The following is a 19,615-nucleotide window of genomic DNA, read 5'->3' as shown; positions in this document are numbered from 1 at the left end:
CATGCGCGGAGCGCCGTGGGCGGGCTGAGAAAGAAACGGTCTCCTTGTGCGCATGCGCAGTGCCGGGCGTGCGATACGGAGAGCAGCACGTGCGCGGGAGGGGCCAAAGCGCTATCCGTCGTGAGTGCGCATGCGCAAAGCCTCGAGTCTGGCGCCGCTGCGCATGCGCTCTGCGCAGTCCTAGTGAGGTGGCGCGGTGCGAAGGGCCTCGACGGCTCGAAGCGGCGGGTGCGGTGCGGGGCCATGCGGGGCCCGCTGGGAGATGGGTCCGCTCCGGGGCTGTGCGGGACCGGACCGGACCCTGGTGTCTTCGTGCTGCTCTGCTCGGAGGACTGTGCGGTGTGGGCCGGCTGCGGCCTACTGCTGAAGTAAGAGGAAGAAGGCGGGTGGGCCGGGCTGTGTGAGGATCCGCTGGGTTCTATATCCAGCAATAAAATCAGTTCATTCAGACCCTCCAGCGCTGCCTGGGGTGGTTGTTTTCTCCTGCTGAGCTGGACAGCTGGAGGCTGTAAGCCGAGGCCTCGTGCCATGAGAGCTGTGGGAGCTGTGCTGTGCTGTGCTGTGCTGTGCGCTGCTGAGCTGCTCGTGGTGCAGAGGTTGAGACGTTCCAATGAGACGTTCCAATGTTACAACCTGCGGAGCCCGCAGAGCAGCTCGGCGCAGTGCTGGGCTGGGCCGGATCCTCCAGGTGCCAGCAGAACAGTTCCTGGGTGCTCACATGGAGGTGCCGGGTGATGGGCAGCGGAGTGACGGGCTTTTCTCTGTCTGGATGTAGGAGCTGCGCTGCTTTGGGGCTGGGTTTGCTGCCATCCCTGCTCCCAGCATTTACAGGAGCACCGGCTGTGGATGTGACCATCCCCACTCGCTCCCTGCTGAGACAACGGGGTGTCAGTCGGCGAGCTCTGATGAGCAGCTTTTGTTCAGCCGCAGAAGAGGCTGCAGAGCTCCGCGCTGTGCGGCGGCTCCATCGCGGCTCCGAACCGCGGCAGCCGTGGGAACCGTCGGGGATGGGGGGGGGAGGAGGACTGTTCCACCGCCCCTCCGCGCGGGGGGGTGCAGGCGTGGAAGGCGCTTCGCACGTGGTGCGGGAGGACCGGTCCAAGTGCGGCGGGGGGAGGCGGGGCGTTTCGAGGCGGCTCGGCCGCCCTGGGACGGGGAGAGGCGGGCCGTACCAATGCCGGCTGTCCTGTGGGGGGGGTGCGGGGCGTTCCGACGGCGGAGGGATGGAAGCGGCGGCTCCTCGCGGTTCGGGGACGAGGCTCAGCCCGCACCTCGCGTGGACCCGCGGCGGCGGAAAGCGGCTGCGCTGCTCGCACGGCCCGGCCGGGAGCGGGACGCCCCCCGCGAGGGCACCGAGTGAGCGCTGCCGGGGGGGGGGGTTGGGGGCGGAGCGGACCGTACCAATGCCGGGCGCGGGTGTGCGGCGCGCCGTGCCAATCGGCGCCGGGCGGGCCGTACCACGGGGCAGGGCGGGGAGGGAGCGGCCTGTGCGCGGGGAGCCGAGTGGCGGCGCGGCGGCTCTCGGGTGTCTCCGCCGGTCGGGCCGCAGCGGGTGTCGCGCAGCCCAGCCCCGTCACGGGCCCCGCCGCTCCGCGCCGCCGCCGCCGCCCCTTCCTGCCCCCCTCGCGCCCCCCGGCCCGCGGTGTGGGAGGCGCCGGGTCCGCTCGGAAGAACGGCGCCGCGCTCAATGCCCGGGGTGAGGAGCCGGGGGGGCTCCGGGTGAGGAGGAGGCCGCGTGTGAACCGAGACCCGCCCCGGGGCGGGCCTGGACCGGGGGGCGGCTGTGGGGCGGGCTGGGGGAGGGTGGGGGGCTTCGTCGGGGCGCCCCTGGCCGGTGTGGGGCTGCCCGGGGGGCGGGGGCTGCTGGGGGCCTCGAGGAACGCGGCCTTTGTGCTCGGTGGGACCCCGCCCGGCCGGGGGCTGTTCGCCGTTCCGGGGGCTCCGCTGCCCGGACTGCGCCTCGGCCGTCCCGTGCGGCCCTTCCTGGCGGTGCTGCTGCGGTCCGTGGCGCAGGGAGGTGCGTGGGGCCGGGGAGGGCCGGCCCGTGGGACGCGGCGCTCTGCGGCCTCCTCTCCCCGTTCCCAGCGCCGTGGGGCTGCGTTGGGGGGATATCGGCCGTTGCCGGAGTGTTGGGGGGGGTCTCTGGGTGAGGGTGACCCGACCTGGGCTCGGGGGGTGCTTGGTATCTGTGGGGTGGCGTTTATTGGGGAGGTGGGGGTGTGGGTGGATGGGGGGTCTTGGCCTGGGACAGGAGCGTCCCAGGGGAGGGGGGTTTGTGTTTACTTTTGTGTTTGCGCACGGGTGGGAGAGGGTTTGGTTGAGAGAGGGAAGGAGGCCCCAGATGGTGGCGGAAGGGGCTGCCCGGTGTTTGGCCTGGAGGTGGGCTGTAAAGGATGGGGAGATTTTCCGGGATCCGGGCTGGAAGTGAAGAGGAGAAAGCTGGGAGCGGTGCTGGGGGGCTCCCTGCAGGCTGGGGGTGGAGCTGGGGAGGAAGGGTGTCCAGGATGTAGTGGCTTTCCTGGGGCCTGGCAGAGGGCAGGACCTTCTGGGTAATAGAGGGACAACCCTGCGAGGCCCGGGGAGGGGGGACGGGGCAGGGGCTGCAGGGAGCGCTGAGGGGGACTGTGGGGTGCTCTGAAGCAGGGAACGCTGTCCTGTAGGGGCTGCTGCTTGGGGCACGCTTTGGGGGGGATAGGAAGCGTGGTGATGGAGGGGGGAGGTGGTGGTGGTTGTGGGGGTGTCACCACGTGGGGACATCGCAGGGGTGGCCCCTGCTGGGCGGTGGCTGTGGCTCCTTGGCCATGAGCTGTGTCCTCCCGGGGCAGCTGTGTGCTCATTGCCTGCAGCGTGAGGAGGCAGAAAGTTGGCTTTTAAAGGCTGCTGTATAAATGGAAACCGGCTTCAAAACTCCCCAAATGAGCCAGTCAGGTTCTGACTCAGAGCTGCAGTTAGTATTTAAAGGAGGAAAAAAAAAATGATAAAAGCACCACTGGCAACAGCCAAAAAACTCTATCTGCTCATGACTCAACGTATAGAAATACTTTGGTTTAGTGAACTCAGTTGTTGGAAAGAAATGATCAGCCTTACTCTGAGTTCAAGTAGCAGGCGGTGGATGCTCTGAGGATGCAGCCCTTGCCCTCGGGCTCTTACCTGCCCTGCACCCCTCGCTGTGCCCCGCACAGGGCTGAGCTGTGGGTGCAGCTGTGATGCCGCACTTTGCCCCGTGAGCAGCGCGGTGCTGGCTGGCCTTGGCCCGAGGCCGACTGGGCCCTGCCTGCCCTTGGCTGCCAGGCACGGCTGAAGGCAGCTCCTGGGATGCTGCTGTGCGAGCGGAGCAGTGCTGAGAGCGGCACAGATCGTGGGTTTTGATAATATCTTTGGAGGAGACTTGTCAGCGATACACCCTGCTGAGCCAGCAGCGCGGGGCCGTCTGTTGGGCTCGGATTAATGAGCAGCGTGTTTGCCCATTAGAGAGCTGGAGGTGTAGAACGGCTCTGTCTGAGCGCTGAGGAGCAGAGCCATGGGGCAGTTCGGTGTGACCGCTGTAAGTCCTGTGGCCCTGGGCTAGTTGTGGAGGCTGAATGCGGTCTTAGGTCTCTTGATCCCTTCTCAGTGCTAACACTTGAGATGCCGATCTGCTGCCTCTATTCAGGTCACTTTCAGCTGTGCCTTTGTTTTGTTACCCCTCCTTTCTCCTTTCTGTGCTACAGAGTTACATTCCTTCTGGTGACTGCACTGAAAGTCCAGCACCGCTTGGAATAATGGCCCCTGGATTTTAACAATTGCAACCTTGTGTGCATGCGCTGAAATTCATCAGCTTAAGTTTCAGTTGTGGGGCCGAATGTAGCTGCTGCGGGAGCGGGGAGGCTCTGTGCTGTCCTTCTGCCTGCAGAGGTGGGTGGCAAATTCAAAGCAGCGAGATGAGTAAGGTGCAAGTAATTCAACTCTGGAGCTCCACGGGATGCTCTCCCTGCTGCCGTGCGGTTTGAAGTTGCTTTCAAGTCCTGCTCGACTCGTTAATGCTTTCTTTTTTTGTTTGAGATGCTTCATCCCAAAGTGTGAGAACGTTCCCTTGGCTGCCGGGTTTGCTGACGTTCAGGTGGGACTCGGTTCAAACCCAGCAGGTGCTGCACCTGAACTCACTGAGTTGGAGCGATGGCTTTGACGTCACATAATCACGGGGTGTTGTCTGCAGTTGCTCTTGACTGTGTGTACTTGAAGTTAAATGGGCTTTGACGGCTGGAAGGGTAGAGCAGCAGGTTTGAATCCCTTCTGTTTGGGGGAGGGGACACCTCTGGTTTTCACTTCGCTTTCAGGAACTTTTTGGGCGTGCTGTGCAAATAATATTCAAAGCTCTTCGGAAGTTTTGGGTTTTTTTTTAAGCTCGCTGGTGGGTGGGGAAGGAGCTGAGAAAGTCCCAAGTGGCAGAGCTGTGCTGTGAGCTGCAGGAAGGGGCAGCGTGGAGGGCTGTGTGCTGGCTGCTGTTGGGGTGGTGGTGAAGCTCTGCGTGGCACCCAGCTTTGGGTTCTGGTATGGAACTGTCCTCTTGCTGAGCAGCAGTACATGCCAGAGGTGGCAGCTCTCGCTGTTTCCTGATGTGTCGCTTCTAAATGGAGGATTTTGTTTTGTTTTTTCTCTTTTAATCTCTCTGGGGCACACTGATATCTGCTGCTGCTCGGCACGGCTCGCAGCGCCTGCGTTTGAGCAAAGGAAATGCATGAGTCAGTGCAGAGCGGGGCTGGGAGCGAGCTGCAGGGTGTGCTGCATTGGAGCGCAGCCCTCGGGCACGTGTCTGCCCCAGCAGCTCCTCCAGCACAGGGACCTCATCCAGGAGTGCTGCCTCCGGAGTCTGTATGCAGCAGAGTGTGTGAGAGCTGGTGGCCGTGTCACTGATGTGCCTTTCTGCTGCGGGAAGGCCGACGGATCTGGGGGTCTCACTGAAGTTTTGCGCTTTGAAGCAGCTCATGCTTGGAAGAAGCCAATCTTGAGGATGCTTCCCAGCGTCTGTTGGTGGGATGTGGGTCGTTCAGAGGGACAGTGTGGGACGAAGAAGTGGATCATAGCGGGTGGAATGGCAGGAAAAGGTTCATGGGGCTGCAGTGTTGTTCAGAACAGAGATCTTCCTGGAGCTGAGCTCTGTGCTGGCAGTGCTGTGGCTGTGAGTGCTCAGCGCCAGGACGGCTTTAGGAAGAGGAAAATAAAGCAGCAGCAGTTACCGACTCATTAACAGCCAACATGAATTCCCACTTACGGGGACGAAGTGAGTTTGAGGCAGTTTCAACATGCAGACCTTCAGTATCCTCACACAGTGACAGATGAGCTTTGCACCACATCCTGTGCTCCGGCTCATGCTGGAAGGCGATCCCGGTGACCTTTTGGAGGTATCTGTGTTTTGCAATGGGTGGGAGCTGCAGCTGTTGAGCTGTTTCTGTGCAGAGAAGGAAGCGCTTCCAACGGCGCACTTTGCAGTGAGGGATTCCTGGTGCTGTGTGTCCCATCAGCTGTCTCCTGTGCAATACAGAGCAGTGAGCTGCTTGCTGCTTTAGGAGTCACTCTGCTGCTGGTCGGGACAGCTGCTGGATGTGGTTTTGTTGGTGCCTCTGTTTTACTCAAGGTGATCTGGAATGAAATGACTTTCAAGTCGGGAATCCATTTAAGCATTCTTTCTCAGTTAGTTAACTAGCCTAAATAAACAAGCAGAGGTGATGACTAGGCCTGCCCCGTGCTTACATTTTAATCATATTTGTGCATGTTTGTAGTATTTTGAAAGGCATTCCTGTCCTACTGGCCTCATTAGGGCTTTCTCAAGCTTGTTGAGCTGAGTGTGAGGGGTGGGAGCTCAGGGTGCTTCAGCTGTAACTCAGGTTAGTCATGTCTGTAGGTGCAGAGACTGCGACAGCTCACCCAGCCTGGCCATGGAGACAGGCATCTCGATGCCTTGTTGTTCCCTGCTATTTAAGTTAAATGACCATTGGAGCTCACTGACTTGCCAGGCATGTCCAGTGCTTCTCAGATGTATGAACTGCTGCTGGCTGTGCTGGTCCTGCTGGATCCCACTGGGCTGCAGCTCTCCATTCACAGCATCTACACCGGCTGCTCCCATGGCCATGTAAGACATGTCATCGTTCTTTGGTTTCCATCCCTGTTCTGTCTCACTTCCCAAGTACAAAAAGCTGAAGGTTAATTGGCTGAAAAACTGTCCCTTGTTTTCTTTATGTTGTAGATAGACTTTGGTGCTGTTTACTGTCATCAGTTGGGTAGTGCTCAGGTCTTTGAAGTGCAAATTGCTGACAGGAGGAGGAAGAAATCCGACAGCACTTACCTGGGGAGTTCAGGAGGTTCAGATAGGGGGTTTTCCCTGGGCTTTCTAATTAGAATCCCAGTCTTCCTTACTGAACTTCAGCGATACAGTTTGCAGTTGGAAGTCACAGGAGGAAGGGAAGTGTCAGAAATGAAGCTGTTTTAAAAACAGGAGCGGATGCTGCATAAACTACTTACCCTTCTGGAAATCAGTGTTCAGACTTAAATACAGCACTTACGTTTTTAATCACTCCTGAGCCATCATTAGCTAATTAAACAGTGTACGCCGTGCCTTGGGGAGGCGCGGTGCTGTCACTGCAGTGCAGGCCGTGTGCTCCAGGTCAGGGCTGTGCAGGCTGGGGCTGCTGGCGTCCTGTGGGTGCTGAGGTTACAGGAGGTGCCGCCTCAGTGCCTCGGTAAATAGTGATTCTAAAGCACCTTCCAAGTAATTGTGTTGAAGTTCCCTCACTGATTTGCTCAGGGGAGGAGAAGTGTAGCTGCAGCGACCTGATGTGTTGGGACACACGGCTCCGGTAGCGCTGGGTGAGGCTCTTCCAACAACATTATTGGTGCTGCAGAGAAAAATGTCTGACGGATTTGTTTTAAGATGCCATTCTTTGCCTTGGGACGGCGTACTTTGTAACGCTGTGAGCCTCTGGTACTCCAGTCCAATCCTGATCTCCCATGCCAAGGTCTGCTGACGCTGTTTGTGCTTTGAATGACCCTGCTGGGGCCTCAGGGTGAGTTTTGGAACTGTTCCTTTGATGTAAGGCTTCAGGCTGCTATCCAGGGTGCATCGGGTGATGTCAGGGTGTGCTGAGCTGGGGGACCCATTGCAGTGCCTATCAGTAAGACCTTGCATGGCATCCTGCAGCACTTGGACACGTGTGGGTGCTTGGCTCAGTGTGCCATGGCTGGAGCAGGCTGTGCTTCGAGAAGGCTGAGCTTTGGTGGTGTGCATGACAAAGTTATGACAAAGAACTGGCACTTATAGGACTGGAGTCTTACCCGTTCAGAGGGGCCCTTCCAGCTGGGCTGAGCCCTGATCCCAGTCACCGTGCTGGTAAATTATCCCTGGATTCCTCTGAAATGGGTATTTGAGTCACTCAGAGGAAGAACTGCTTTGAGGTTGGGGGTGGTTATTGAAACCATCTTTGTTCTTGCCTCTGGCAACCTAATTAATGCATTTTTTTGGCACTGAGAGCTGTTCTTTAAGGAAATAATTGCTGTTCTTTGGGTGATTTTTGACTTCATGTCAGTGAAAGAGGTAATTCGGCAGTCCTTAATTTGACTGTTTTGAAACGAGGGTCTCATTAAAGCGCTGAGTGCTGCTGAGGTTTGGGGTGGGAACTTGCAGGCGTGTTCCTAATTGCGCCCATGGCAGTGTGCTGTGCTGACCTCCACGCGGGGCACAGTGCAGCTCCTGGGCGCAGCTCTGCATGGCGCTCTGCTGTTCACTGCTGTCTTTAACAGGAGTCTCGCAGTGATTCTCTGGCTTCACACTTACTTTAAGGCTCTGTTCCGGTATTCCAAAATAGCTGATGCCGTTTGATGAAGTTTTTTTCCTGCACAGCAAAGCTGTTTTCCTTCTCTTTTGGCCAACCTGCGGTGCTCTGTGTCGTCTTTGTACCCCCGGGAGGTGACGGAGCTCTTTGTTCCAACGCCTTTGGATGTGACACATTGCTGACCTACTTAGGTTTGCTGTCACCAGATCCAGGAGGGCTGCGTTGCGAAACAGCAGGAAGTGAGACGTGGACGTCCTGTCTGCAGTTAAACTTCAACCTGCTGTGATGTCACATCGGAGCGGCACCTCCTGGGCTGTGCTGCATGCAGAGCTCCATCCCACGCGGCTGCGGCCTCACCTGTGTGCAGGGAAAGCTGCTCTGCGTGCGGGGTCAGCTCTGGGTTCCCAGTGTTGTGTTGGCATCGGTTCGCTCTGCTCCCGTTCCCCCAAAGGCTGTGGGAGAGCTGTGCTCTTGTGGCTTTTCTCGTTGCTAAACCAGCTGTGCTTTGAATCCGCCGTGTTAAGGTTGGGAGCTGCTGGCTCCATTGCGTTTGGGATGGCAGATTCTGGGGGTTCGGGGTGCTGCGGGGAGGCTGGAGGTGCAAGGCTGGAGGTGCTTCTGTGCCAGCAGCAGCTCCCACACGTGGCACTCACACCCTCCTCTCTTTTCTCATTCCAAAAGAAGCTGTAGCACAGCGTGGTTCCCAACATGTGTTTGGTTAACGACGTGCAGCAGAGAGCTGGGAAGGAGCTGGAACTGTCACCGCATCAGTGATTAAAGTCAGGGCTGGGGAGCAGCACTAACAGCAGCTGCTGGTTCTGCCTCCGTGGCTGCACCTCTGCTCCTCTGTCCCTGTACAAAGCGTTGGCTCCTGTTTGCTTCCTGCTGGTTGTTGCCTTGCTGGGGGTGGCAGTCACTGGTTGGTCGGGTTGTTTTTTTTATGGGGGCAGTTGTAGTCATCCTTGTTTTCATAAATAGCTATAAATGGTACAAGCTTGATTCAGAGGTACGGTTTGTTTGGGGAGGATTGGTCTGCTATTTTCTCTTATGAAATGTTTATGAGCCTCAGTCGCATGGAGGCTTCTTCCGAACTGTTTATTTTCGGGGCTCTGGGGGCAATGGTTGATCAAAGTCTAAAACTGCATTTGATCCGAATCCTCCGCAGGCGGGGAAGGAGCCCTGTGTTGTGCTGCACCAACACAGCGATGATGTTTGCATCCTCCCATCTCCCCCCATACTGTTTGGTGCCCTGGGTTTGCATCCTCTCATCTCCCTCCGTGTTTGGTGCCCTGGGAAGCTGCCCCTGCTCTAACACACTGTCCTTCTTCTCTCCCAGGTGTTCTGGTGGGATTCACGTCGCACATTTATGGCGATACTGAGCGTGAGGGCAGAGTTCTGCCAGGCCCAGCACAGCGCCCTGGCCGACAAGTGAGCGCAGGGCCTTTGTGTTCCACACCTACATTGCCTTGAGGACACAGCGAGCACACTCAAATATATGGGATATCTCCTGCACTTTGGAAGCATATTCCTGTTACTGACTCTAGCAAAACTAAGCGTCAAGAAGACAAAGTGGAGAGAAAACCTGCCCTTACTTTTTTGCCTCACCAGTGCCTAAATGTAGAACGGGCTGCCTAGTCTTGCACACCGAGCTGTGGAGCCTGAAGGAAACCACATGCAGTAACCGAGGCCGAAGTTGAATTCAAGTGGATTCTGAAAGCAAACCTGCTTTTGTAGAAGCGAGATCTTTAAGGAACAAACACGTCAACGCAAGCTCTGATCAATCCCAGCCATTTTCGTGGTCTTTTAATGTTTTCTGCTGTGAAACGTTTCCAAGGTTATTGATCTTTTTCTTTTCTCATTTTTTTTTTTTAATTTTTTGGCCCCTCACACTTTTTGTTGCCATTATGAACCGTCCGGCCCCCGTGGAGATCAGCTATGACGGTATGCGTTTCCTCATCACTCACAACCCAACCAATGCAACCCTCTGCAGGTTCATCGAGGTAAGGCGTCCCATCAGCCTCATCCTTCCCCCCTCACCTGCTCCTGCACCACTGAGCAGCCCAGAAGCACTGTGCTGCCTTCACACCTCCTGCTCACAAAGCTCTGCTATGCGTTACTCACAGGTGTTGTTTCCTTACTATATAACTGGTATTCCCTTAACTGTACAAGAACTCACACGAGTGCAGCATTTAGAAAAGAGTAATCAGTAATTGAGAGATTGGAGGAGTTTCCATTTTAGAATGCAGACCTGAATCTTTGCCACTGTTGTTGTCCTGCCTTGGAAAGGACTGCATGTTCTCTGACTCAAAGTGTTATTTTTCGTTAAATAATACATTGCTTCTAACATGTTGCTGGTCTTTTGGCTTTGCAATTAGCAGTTGATGGGATTATAACTGGTTTATGATCTTTGCTGTCCCTAAAATAGGGTTCGGTGCAGTACTTAGGCAGGTGTTTTGGCTCACAGGATGTTTACTCCAAACTCTCCTGCTCCCACAGCTGTCAGGCATTTCAGGTACCAGAATTTATCCCTGAGAAGTGGCTTCAGGAGGCTTCGGTCTGAACAGATATTGTTGCTCACTGGCCCAAGTTGCAGGGGTTCGGTGCAAACACAAGAGGAGATTCTGCTTGCTTTATGAACCTTCAAAGTGAACTGGAACAGCCTTTGTTTGATCTTCTGATGATTTATCAGGCACAGTGTGCTGCTTACGGTGTGTTTCAAGGAAGCTGGAGCACAGTGGTGTGTTCTGCTCCTCCCTGCCTTAAAATGTCAGCGCTGGCTGAAGCCAACAGTCCCAGGCTTCTATTTAAAGAGAAAAAGAAGCTGTGTGCAGAGGATACGCGGCTGTTTGAATTTTGTTCTCACACTCATTCTTTTTTTCCACCCTGACTTTCCATTGGAGAGGAACAGTTCTGAGGTGTTTCACACTTAACTCCTGTCACTTGTAACCATTCTGCGGGTCACAGCTGTTCCTGGCTGGCCCTCCTTTGCAGCGCAGTCACCTTCTGTCCATGTGATAATGTTTGTTTTTGGAGCTGTTGTTTTGTTTCTCCCCCTCCTGGTGCACTCATTTGTATTTCCTTCTTAAAGGAGCTGAAGAAGTACGGAGTGACAACCTTGGTGCGAGTCTGTGATGCCACCTACGATAAAGCTCCTATCGAAAAAGAAGGAATCCAAGTTCTAGTGAGTTGCCTTTTAAAACTGTCTAAGGTTGGAAACCACTTGTGGATGAGGGGTGGGGATGGCCTTTGTGTTCTGGGAGGAGCTGGCTGTCTCAGACTGGCCAAAAGCTGTGTGATCCCTGCAGCAGACAGAGCTGGCTTTGAGATGCTCACTGTGCCTCTCTGAAATATACTTGCTGATTCATTTCTACGGCTTCACTTGGAATAGAAATGTCTATTCCTGGGTTCGTTGAGATATTTTGGGTTGTGTTTTAGTGACTGGGTTGATACTAATCCAGTGTGAACTCGCAGTCTGTGGTCTATTCAGCCTTGTGTTTTATGCAGTTCAGCTCAGTCCTTTTCCCCTGATACAGCACTTGGCACGGCTGTTGGCCTTCTCAGGATGAAGATAAAGCTCCCTGCTCTCACACGTTTGGTCCGCTGCCCTATGAGACCACAGCTGACACGTTGAGAGGCTGCTGTATGTGTAAGCATGAGGCTCCAGCAGCTCCCAGGAGCTGGGTGCTGGTGGGCAGTGCTTCCCTGCTCACCTCCACGTGCAGTGCTGCCCTGAGTTGCTGCTCTCACAGTGAGCATTGCACAGTGGCTGTGCTGTCTGCTCCTGTTTGGTGTTTGGGGCAGGAGTTTTGGACAGCTGTGTGCTCACACTGTGCTTACAGGAGGTATTTTTCTAGGCAGTACTTCTGAATTATTACAGGGCATTAGATATAATCAGTTTATTTTACTGGAGTAACACTGTTGTGAGGCCAGAAATTGCACCTAACCTTCTTGCAGGTATTCCTATTGGTTGTGTGTGCTGGTGTTTTGCTTTTTTGTTTTTAATGGCTCCATTGGAGGAAAAACTTCACAGTTTTCCATTAGGAGAGAAACTTGTACCCTGGCACAGCTGCAAAAGCTGGAAGCTCCACGTGCAGGTCAGTCAGGTTTCCTGGCTCCAGGTCCTCAAGCACATTTACTCCAGTTCCAGGCAGCCACGTGTGTCTGTGTTGTTGGAAAGATCAGCCATTCAGGTTCCATTGGCTGGATAGTGGAATAGCATTTCTGCTCACTGCAGAGCTGCCCTGCATTTAGGCAGCGCTGTGTGTTCAGGCACTCCAGCTGTGATACTCCTGGGGTTGCCAGAAAATGGAAGGATTAAACGCGTGGTGTGTAAGCCATCAGAGCCCTCCCCGTTCTGCTAAGCAAAATTCTCTTGAAGGTCCCCTCACTTTGAGTAACGCACGCAGTCATGTGCCTGCGCACGTTTGCCTTCCCACGTTCAGTACAGCGCAGCTCTTCTGAGTGTTCCTCTGCTGCAGAACGGGAGGGTGTAAATCCAGCAGACATCTGTTGTGTGCAGCAGAAGGCAGGAGGCGATGGGAGGGTTTGCTGCCAGTGTCATCGCTGCTGATCCCAGTCACGATGCTGTTAGCAACTCGCTGTACTGCAGCGGTGTTTTGGTATGTGAGAGAAGTTCAGCTGGCTGCTGACATGGCCACCTCCTGCTTTTCCTTCCTGTTAATGCGTGCTTCTCCATAACTGAGTCCTGTTGCTGTTCAGCAGCAGTGTTGAATTACCGACCGGCTGAAAATGTAACACGTTGCTACTTAGAGCTGATGCGCTCATAGAAACAACACGGATTAAAAGCGGAGCCTGAGAAATTAGAGTCTGTTTTGAAACTGTTGAGGTCGGAAGCAAAGGGAAACCCCAGAAAATGAGAGCATTTCAGCAAGGCCTGCTCTCGTGCCGTGGTACAGTGCTGTGTGCTGGCAGGAGGGTGGAGCAGGGAGATGCTTTGGCAGATGGCACAGTGAGAAAGTGGAGAGTGAAAGGCTCTGTGCTTGGTGTAGAACTATTGCACACGTGTGTTTATCAACAGAGATGAAATCCAGGAGGTGGGGATGGGTTTAGTTCCTGTGGGTTCCTGTGCGGTTCTTACAGTTGTGCTCATGTGTGAGGTTGCAGTGTAGAAATGTTACACCAGTAAAACTTGCTGTTGTTTCCTGAAACAGGGGAGCTCAGGGGAGGTGGGTTCCTGCCCAGCAGCTGCACGCAGCATGGCCCTGGGGCTGCAGTTGGAGGTGGGCAGGTTCCACATCAGCAGCACAGCCTGGTCCTGTCCTGGGAGCACTTGGGAAAAGGGATCTTTGTTGCTGAAATCCTGCTGCAGCTCCTCAGTCATCTCCATTCTGTATTAGTGGTGCTGCGGGCTGGCAGAGCCGTGCTGCTCAGCAGAGTGCTCCAAAGGGGGCACCAAACCTAACCACCCCTTTCTTTCCTACCTTCCTTCCCAACTGCTGCAGGGTGGCACAGCCGAGCTGCGTTTTCTGTTTGTGCAAACCTGATGCATCATCCTGGTTACTAATGATTGTTTTGGTCGTGGAGCCTAGCAATTTGTTTTCTGTGCTGACTGACAGGAATTCAAAGGGGCTGCTGGCAGAACTCATAATTAGCAGAGGAAAAACTCGCACAACTTTGTTGCTATTACTCCTGTGGTCCCAGCATTATGCGTGTTTCTCATTCTGGGCAGCATCCTTTCAGTGCTAATTTGCTGTTGGTGCTGTGCGAAGGCGATGCTCTGTGAGGAAACGAGGGCTGTCATTAATTCAGAGCAGCAGAAGCCGCGTGTGGACGTGAGGATTGACACGTAAACAAAAGCAAAATCGTAATAGGAACATCCTGGATTTGGGCTGCAGGATTTCAGACCGACCCAGAGCCGGTGTGAGTGTGTGAGCAATGCTCCATCTCTTGGCTGCCCACACACCTCTTCCTGGGGCTGTGGGTGACACTGGGCTGGACTAACACCGCTCACAGCGTGTGATGGAGTGGAACTTCTTGTAAAAGCCTTTTATTGGGACAAACAAGATTCACTTCTCTGGTTTCTGTAACCTTTTATCTTGCCGTGTTGTCCCAGGTAATTGCATTTGCTTCCTTCCTCCGTGAAGGAGTTTGCAGCACAGACTCCTCAGACTGTGTATCTTTCAGCATTAATCACATACAAAGTTATTTCAGTAACTTGGAGCTTCTGTGTTTGTAGCTGTAAGAGGCAGAGCTGCTCCTCACGGCTTCTCATTGCCGTGTGTCTGTGATGCACTCCTGGGCTGCGATCCTCCATGCTGCACAGCCATGTCTGCTCTATTAGGGTGGCAATAAGTGCATTCCAAGCTGAGAAACATAACGATTTTTAGGCCCTCGTGTGTGTTCAGTTTCCCTGTGTTCTTGCAGCCTTCAGAGAGCGTGTCTCAGTGTTAACCTGTTCTTAAGAAGCTCTGGTTATGAGTCTCTTTGGTAAGATTGCCTTGCAGGCTGCTTATGAAGGTGCCAAACAACTGCAGAGTCTTCCTTCCCCTGCGTGGAGGAAAGTGGGCAGTTGTTGTGGAGGACCTTCTCCATACAGAGGCTGCGGTACAAATAGTGTTATAAAAGGTTGTCACAATCACAGGCAGCGGTCTGTTCTCATGTGTGTGCATCTGCTGCAGGTGCATCAGGAGCTGACGTGTTCTTCCCTTCCAGGACTGGCCGTTCGATGACGGAGCGCCGCCCCCCAGTCAGGTCGTTGACGACTGGCTCAACCTGCTGAAAACCAAATTCCGTGAAGAGAGTGGATGTTGTGTTGCTGTTCACTGTGTTGCAGGGTTGGGAAGGTTGGTGTCCTGTAGCGGAGCATTAAACCTCAGCTGTGGGAGGTTGATGTATCTGTATCTTTAAAATGACTTCTGAGATTTCAGATCGGTCCCCTTGGAGAACGAATTGCTACTTATGCATGTGCAGGTCTGCAGTGAGTTTTCTCCTGAGCCACTTTTTGTGTAGCTGTACAAGCCATCCGAGTGCTGACACCTGCTTAATCCTTCACTACTCTTGTGCCTGCAGCACCTGTGTGTGCTCAGCAGAGTGAGATCCATCCAGGAGCTTGTCAGTGTGCTCTGTGACTTCAGCTTGTTTGGAAAGCTGGCTCCTTGCACTTAACTGATACCCAGAAATGAGGATCCCAAAGTAGGAAACTCTTACTTCATTGCTGCTGGAGCACCCAGTTATGTGTACAGCATACGTTAAAGGTTTATCTCTGGAAGCCATCCGCTGAATGCTTTGTGCATCCACCTCATGCACAGCTAAACCTGCTGTGTTGTACGAAGCAAAGTGCATCCAAGAGGTATTGCAGACTCCTCTGAGCAAAGTAGAGAATTAGGTTACAGTGAGATGAGAGAGCATAGAAATGTAGGGTTATTCTTTCATGCCCCAAACACTTAAAGGAGCTGTGGATTTCTGTGTGCACACTGCAGGCAGAGCTGTCTGCTAAAAGGTTCTGCGTTAAATACTCAGCAGGCAAATGTCTTCCTGTAGATAACATTCAAAGGGAGGATGTTTAAGCTATTTGTTTATGGCTAGATTTATGTATTTGGAGGGATTCGGTGTAGTGTTTCTTTGGGTGTTCATTACATACTGATTTCTCCTGCAGGGCTCCTGTCCTGGTTGCACTTGCTCTCCTTGAATGTGGAATGAAGTACGAAGATGCAGTTCAGTTTATAAGGCAGTAAGTTGAACTTCCTTTTCTCAGTTTGTGGTATTTGGACAACATGCATCTTCAGCAAAGTTCATGCGATTTCTGACTCATTTTCTTGTTATGAACTAACAGTAACAGACATGAACTCGATGCGATTGCTGAGGCTTTGGCCCTTTCTGTCTGTTTGAAGATGAGGTGATGTCCCCCATCTCTTTTTTTTCTTTCTGATTTATTTTAAATCTTGGCTTAGACATTAAGCCGTTGTACTTAAGACCCCAAAGCTCCTGAAGCTGGGGGAGGGCTGGGGCTGTAAGCTCTGTGGTTGGAGCTGGATGTGGATTGATTGCTCCTTGCTCAAATAAACAGGGATGGTTTGGGCCCCAAGCAGGGCGGTTTTCCCAGTGAGTGCCAGCCCTCCTGCGGGTGTTGTGCACAAGTGCCGTATCCACTCAGGAAATGTCAGCAGCCCCTTATCTGGGAAATAGCAGAACTGGTAAAGGATGAGGCTGCAGAGCTCTGCTGGTCACCGATAACATCGGATCTTGAAATGAAGCCCAGCGGGTATGATGATGTTGAATGAGCTTTGCCCAGAAAGCAATTTGTCTCTTTATGGATTCCCAGGGTCTTTGGTTATCTTTGTAAACTATATTGCTGTCAACAGATTTTTCTGAACTTTGCCCTTCCTTAAATTCCTTTTTTCCCTCTTCCTACATACAGCACCTTTCACACTGAGAAGTTCTTTTCTGAGTATCAATCCTATATTTCTATCTGGCTGTCACGGGCTTGCCCAGCTCATATAAGTAGCACATGCATCTGCAGGGAGAGGGTGACCTTGTGGTGCTCAGCGGCTGCTGCTGCTGATGGAAATAAACTCTCCCAATGCAAGAAAATATCCCGAAACCTGCTAACAGGATTTTGGTTTTAACATTGGCACGTAGGTAATGAATGTAGGCATGTGCTGGTGCAGCTCCTTCCCTCAGGTTGCCAGTGGGTGCACAGCTTCTCCCAAACACTATTTTATGGATACAGAAAAGCTTTGAATTGTATGAATTTGAGTAGGTGTGTATATCAGTGATTGAAGCGGTACCTTTGCCATTGACATCAGCTTTTGTTCTGTTTGTTTTAGGAAAAGGAGGGGAGCTTTCAATTCCAAACAACTGCTTTACCTTGAGAAATACCGACCCAAGATGCGATTACGCTTCAAAGATGCCAACAGTCACTGCTGTGTTCAGTAGGAAACCTCAGACCAAGATGGCACTGCTTTCTGGACTCTTGGCACCTGGAAATGTGAATCTGGAATCAAACTGCGTCATCCAATTAGCGGTGGAGTCGGTGCTCCCCAGCCCCTGTCCTAATGATGGTGATGATTAGGAAAAATAAAGTAAACAAAAAAATTAAGAGAAGCATTTCAGTGAAGGATTATTTTCTCCTTAAGCTGCAGTTCAAACACCTGCAAGGAGAAAATCAGTTTCCGAACCCTCTGTATTTTTAACTTTTTAAGAAAAGAAATAAAGTAAATTTTATGTCTAAGGAAAACCAGCAGAGCGTTGGCTTGTGCAGAAACTGTGTTCTTGGTCTGAGGAACGTACCCCGCGGTTGGGGCCTGCTGCATTACTGCCAGTAGGGCTCTTCTACATAGCGCTGCCTTTCTTTAGCAGCAGGCAGATGTGAGAAGCCTTCACAGTGCTGGGGAGGGACCTGCTGCCTTCAGCCCCATCTGGGCACCCTTGGGATTCCCGGCTGGTTGTGTTGGGTGTCTGTGCGGCGTTCAGAGCTGCGGGGGGAACCAAACTGACCCGTGTCCAGCACAGTGTTGGTTCAGCACTTGAACGTAGTGCAATAAAGTTCTTGCAGTAAAACGTCGCTTCCCTCTGGCTCTTAATAAATTTATCGCAGGTCATTAACGTTAAATGCTCTTCTAAGGTCTGTAAAGGCCTCTGGACAAGTTTGTCTGTGCCCCATGTGTTCCTAATCATCCATCAGTGTGACGTGCCTTGCTCTTGGTGGTGGCTTTGCAGCTATTGGGAACTGCTGTGCTGCCTCGGAGGGAGCAGTGCTGCAGGAGATAACGGCTTGCTTTCTTCCAAACGACTTGTTTGAAAACAACAAGAACGCTACTAATATCTTTGGCAGGATGTCTGGGAACGGTCAGGCTGCAAACCTTTCTGTTGTGCACTGGACAAAACCAGACCCTGTGCTGCCTGCAGGTGCTGGGTCAGGCCGTTGCCTTGGGGTGACTGTGAGTCAGTTTGCAGCGCTGCATCCCGGCCGGTTCCTCCCTCAGCTCCTCTCAGCTGAGATGCATTATGGATTGAAATGGCATTAAGGTGCTATTTTCTGCCGTCGTAGATATCAATCCAATCAGCTTTGCTTTGCTGCCATCAAAGAAACACGTTACTAGCAGATCAGTGTCGCCTTCCTGGCGTTGGTCAGATTTTCCCACCAGTGTGCGAGAACGAATTTCTGGTCCCTGTTGGCAAGGAGATAATAAAGTGCTTTGACCACGAGGCTGGAAGCAGCGGCTGTCGGGCTGCGTCTCCTCTTGCAGTGAGGACGGTTTTGTGCAGCCAGGTGGGGTTTTGTTGTTCCCTTGGGGATTTTAACACCAGGCTCTTGCTTTGTCTTGTCAAGTTCCTACCTTTGCAGTTACTGTGCAGTGAAGGAGCATTTTCTTAACCAAGGGCTCGTTGGTATCAAAATGCCTCCGTTCCAATTACGCTTGTGGTGTCTCCATATTATGATGGGAGCTGCTCGTTTCTCTTGGTAATTCTTTTCACTCCTATCCAGGTAACTTCAGTTACTGATACTTCCTTTTAGTGGGGATAACTCACTCCCATGCCTGTTTCTATTGGTAAGGTGGTCCTTCTGCTGAGCATAAGCAGAAGTGGGGTGACTGCGTGGGTCGGAAACCTGGGCTCACTCCTGTAATAGTGCAGTTCTAACAAACTAGAGACCATTCCCCGTATCTCCAGGTTGTGCCGCTTGTGGCTGGTGGGACAGAACAAAGGAAGGTGTCTCATGGAGCTGCTGCTCAGCCGGCAGTTGGTGCAGGTGCTGCTCACTGCCTGCACTCTGCTGCCTGGGGAGCACAGGGCACAGCCTGGCTGGGGTGGCACTGTGTGAGCACAGCCTGCAGTGTGAGGGGCAGCGCTGGGCCAGGCGGGGGGCTTCTGTCCTGGAGGGGTGGCTGTGGGTGAAGCACGGAGCTCGGGGGGCTTTATTTGGGCAGGGCAGCTGGGGTTTGAGGTGGCTGTGACTGTGCGCTTTCTTACAGGGCTTAACTTTGTAGATGGACGCAAATGAGGGAAACCGAGAGGCAGCGCTGGGAAAAAATCCTGATCCAAACCTGTGGAGGGATAAGAACATCTCCAGGGGGAAAGGAAACAGGTAAGGAGCTGCTTCTTCTCTGCCAACCAAGAGCTGAGTAATGCTGTGACTCCTTTAGGGCTGTGCTCTGAGTCAGCAGTGGGGACAAAGCAGGTCCAGGCCGTTCTCCTGTGCTTCTTGGTGCCGCTTGGTGGGGAGGCTTTGCTGAATGCAGAGCTGGAGCCCGTCATAGAAAGGCCTGTCCCCATGCTGAGCACCCTGCAGGGATGTGCATGTTGGAGGCTGTGGTGCTGGGAGGGCCCTGTGCTGCTGCTGCTGGTTGTTGTGCTCTGGAGTGGGGCGCAGCGTGATGCCCTGCCTGGCACCGTGCTCAGAAGGACATTGCATGATCCTTGGCAAGGCCGCTGTGCCGAGCTGCTGACCTTCCTGGGCTACTGTTTTGTCTCTGCTTTGTGTTGGCCTTGCTGTCATCCCGTGGGCTTGCTGAATGATGTGGTCCTGCTGGTTATTCCAACTGGCCAGACTCGGTGCTTTGGGGTTCGTTGTGCTGCAGTGATTCTCCACGCAGCCTGAGTCTTGTGCCACTTTGTTCTGTGATTTATTGCCATTTCAGGTTTCAATTTACAGCAGTAAAAGGGCAGAGGACGCTCTTGCGTGAAATATAAACAGCTTTAGGGCCGAAATAAGGGCATTTTCCTAGAGAAAAGGACAGCAAAACCCATCAAGGCTGGCGCAGACGGGGCTGGAGGAGATGTTTGTGCAGCACCGGAGGGCTTCTGATCTCACTGCTGTCTGTGAGCTCAGGTAGAAGAGCAAAGTGCTG

General features: G+C 53.4%; 1 protein-coding gene across 2 annotated transcripts; it reads left to right on the top strand.

The window, feature by feature from the left end:
* The first annotated feature begins 1,559 nt into the window (after positions 1-1,559).
* On the top strand, positions 1,560-17,328 carry PTP4A2 (protein tyrosine phosphatase 4A2). 2 transcript variants are annotated; one of them, XM_072355228.1, is made up of 6 exons: positions 1,560-1,696; positions 9,142-9,805; positions 10,894-10,986; positions 14,478-14,608; positions 15,421-15,495; positions 16,592-17,328. In XM_072355228.1, the coding sequence occupies exons 2-6, from the start codon at positions 9,710-9,712 to the stop codon at positions 16,698-16,700; spliced, it is 504 nt and encodes a 167-aa protein (XP_072211329.1). In that variant the 5' UTR covers positions 1,560-1,696; positions 9,142-9,709; the 3' UTR covers positions 16,701-17,328. The 2 variants fall into 2 exon arrangements, with proteins under 2 accessions (XP_072211329.1, XP_072211330.1); XM_072355229.1 differs by lacking the exon at positions 1,560-1,696 and adding an exon at positions 1,881-2,017.
* Positions 17,329-19,615: the final 2,287 nt, after the last annotated feature.

The sequence above is a fragment of the Excalfactoria chinensis genome, chromosome 22 (assembly GCF_039878825.1).
Source record: "Excalfactoria chinensis isolate bCotChi1 chromosome 22, bCotChi1.hap2, whole genome shotgun sequence".
NCBI classification, from domain to species: Eukaryota; Metazoa; Chordata; class Aves; order Galliformes; family Phasianidae; genus Excalfactoria; species Excalfactoria chinensis.
The sequence above is the reverse complement of the archived record's forward strand: the minus strand, read 5'-3'. Positions and strand labels throughout refer to the sequence as shown.

Excerpts from the sequence above, each read along its gene's own strand:
- PTP4A2 (XM_072355228.1), top strand. The coding sequence starts at position 9,710 with ATGAACCGTCCGGCCCCCGTGGAGATCAGCTATGACGGTATGCGTTTC. Across the intron at positions 14,609-15,420 it reads TGTGTTGCAGGGTTGGGAAG|GGCTCCTGTCCTGGTTGCAC; the intron begins GTTGGTGTCCTG and ends TTTCTCCTGCAG. Across the intron at positions 15,496-16,591 it reads GCAGTTCAGTTTATAAGGCA|GAAAAGGAGGGGAGCTTTCA; the intron begins GTAAGTTGAACT and ends TGTTTGTTTTAG.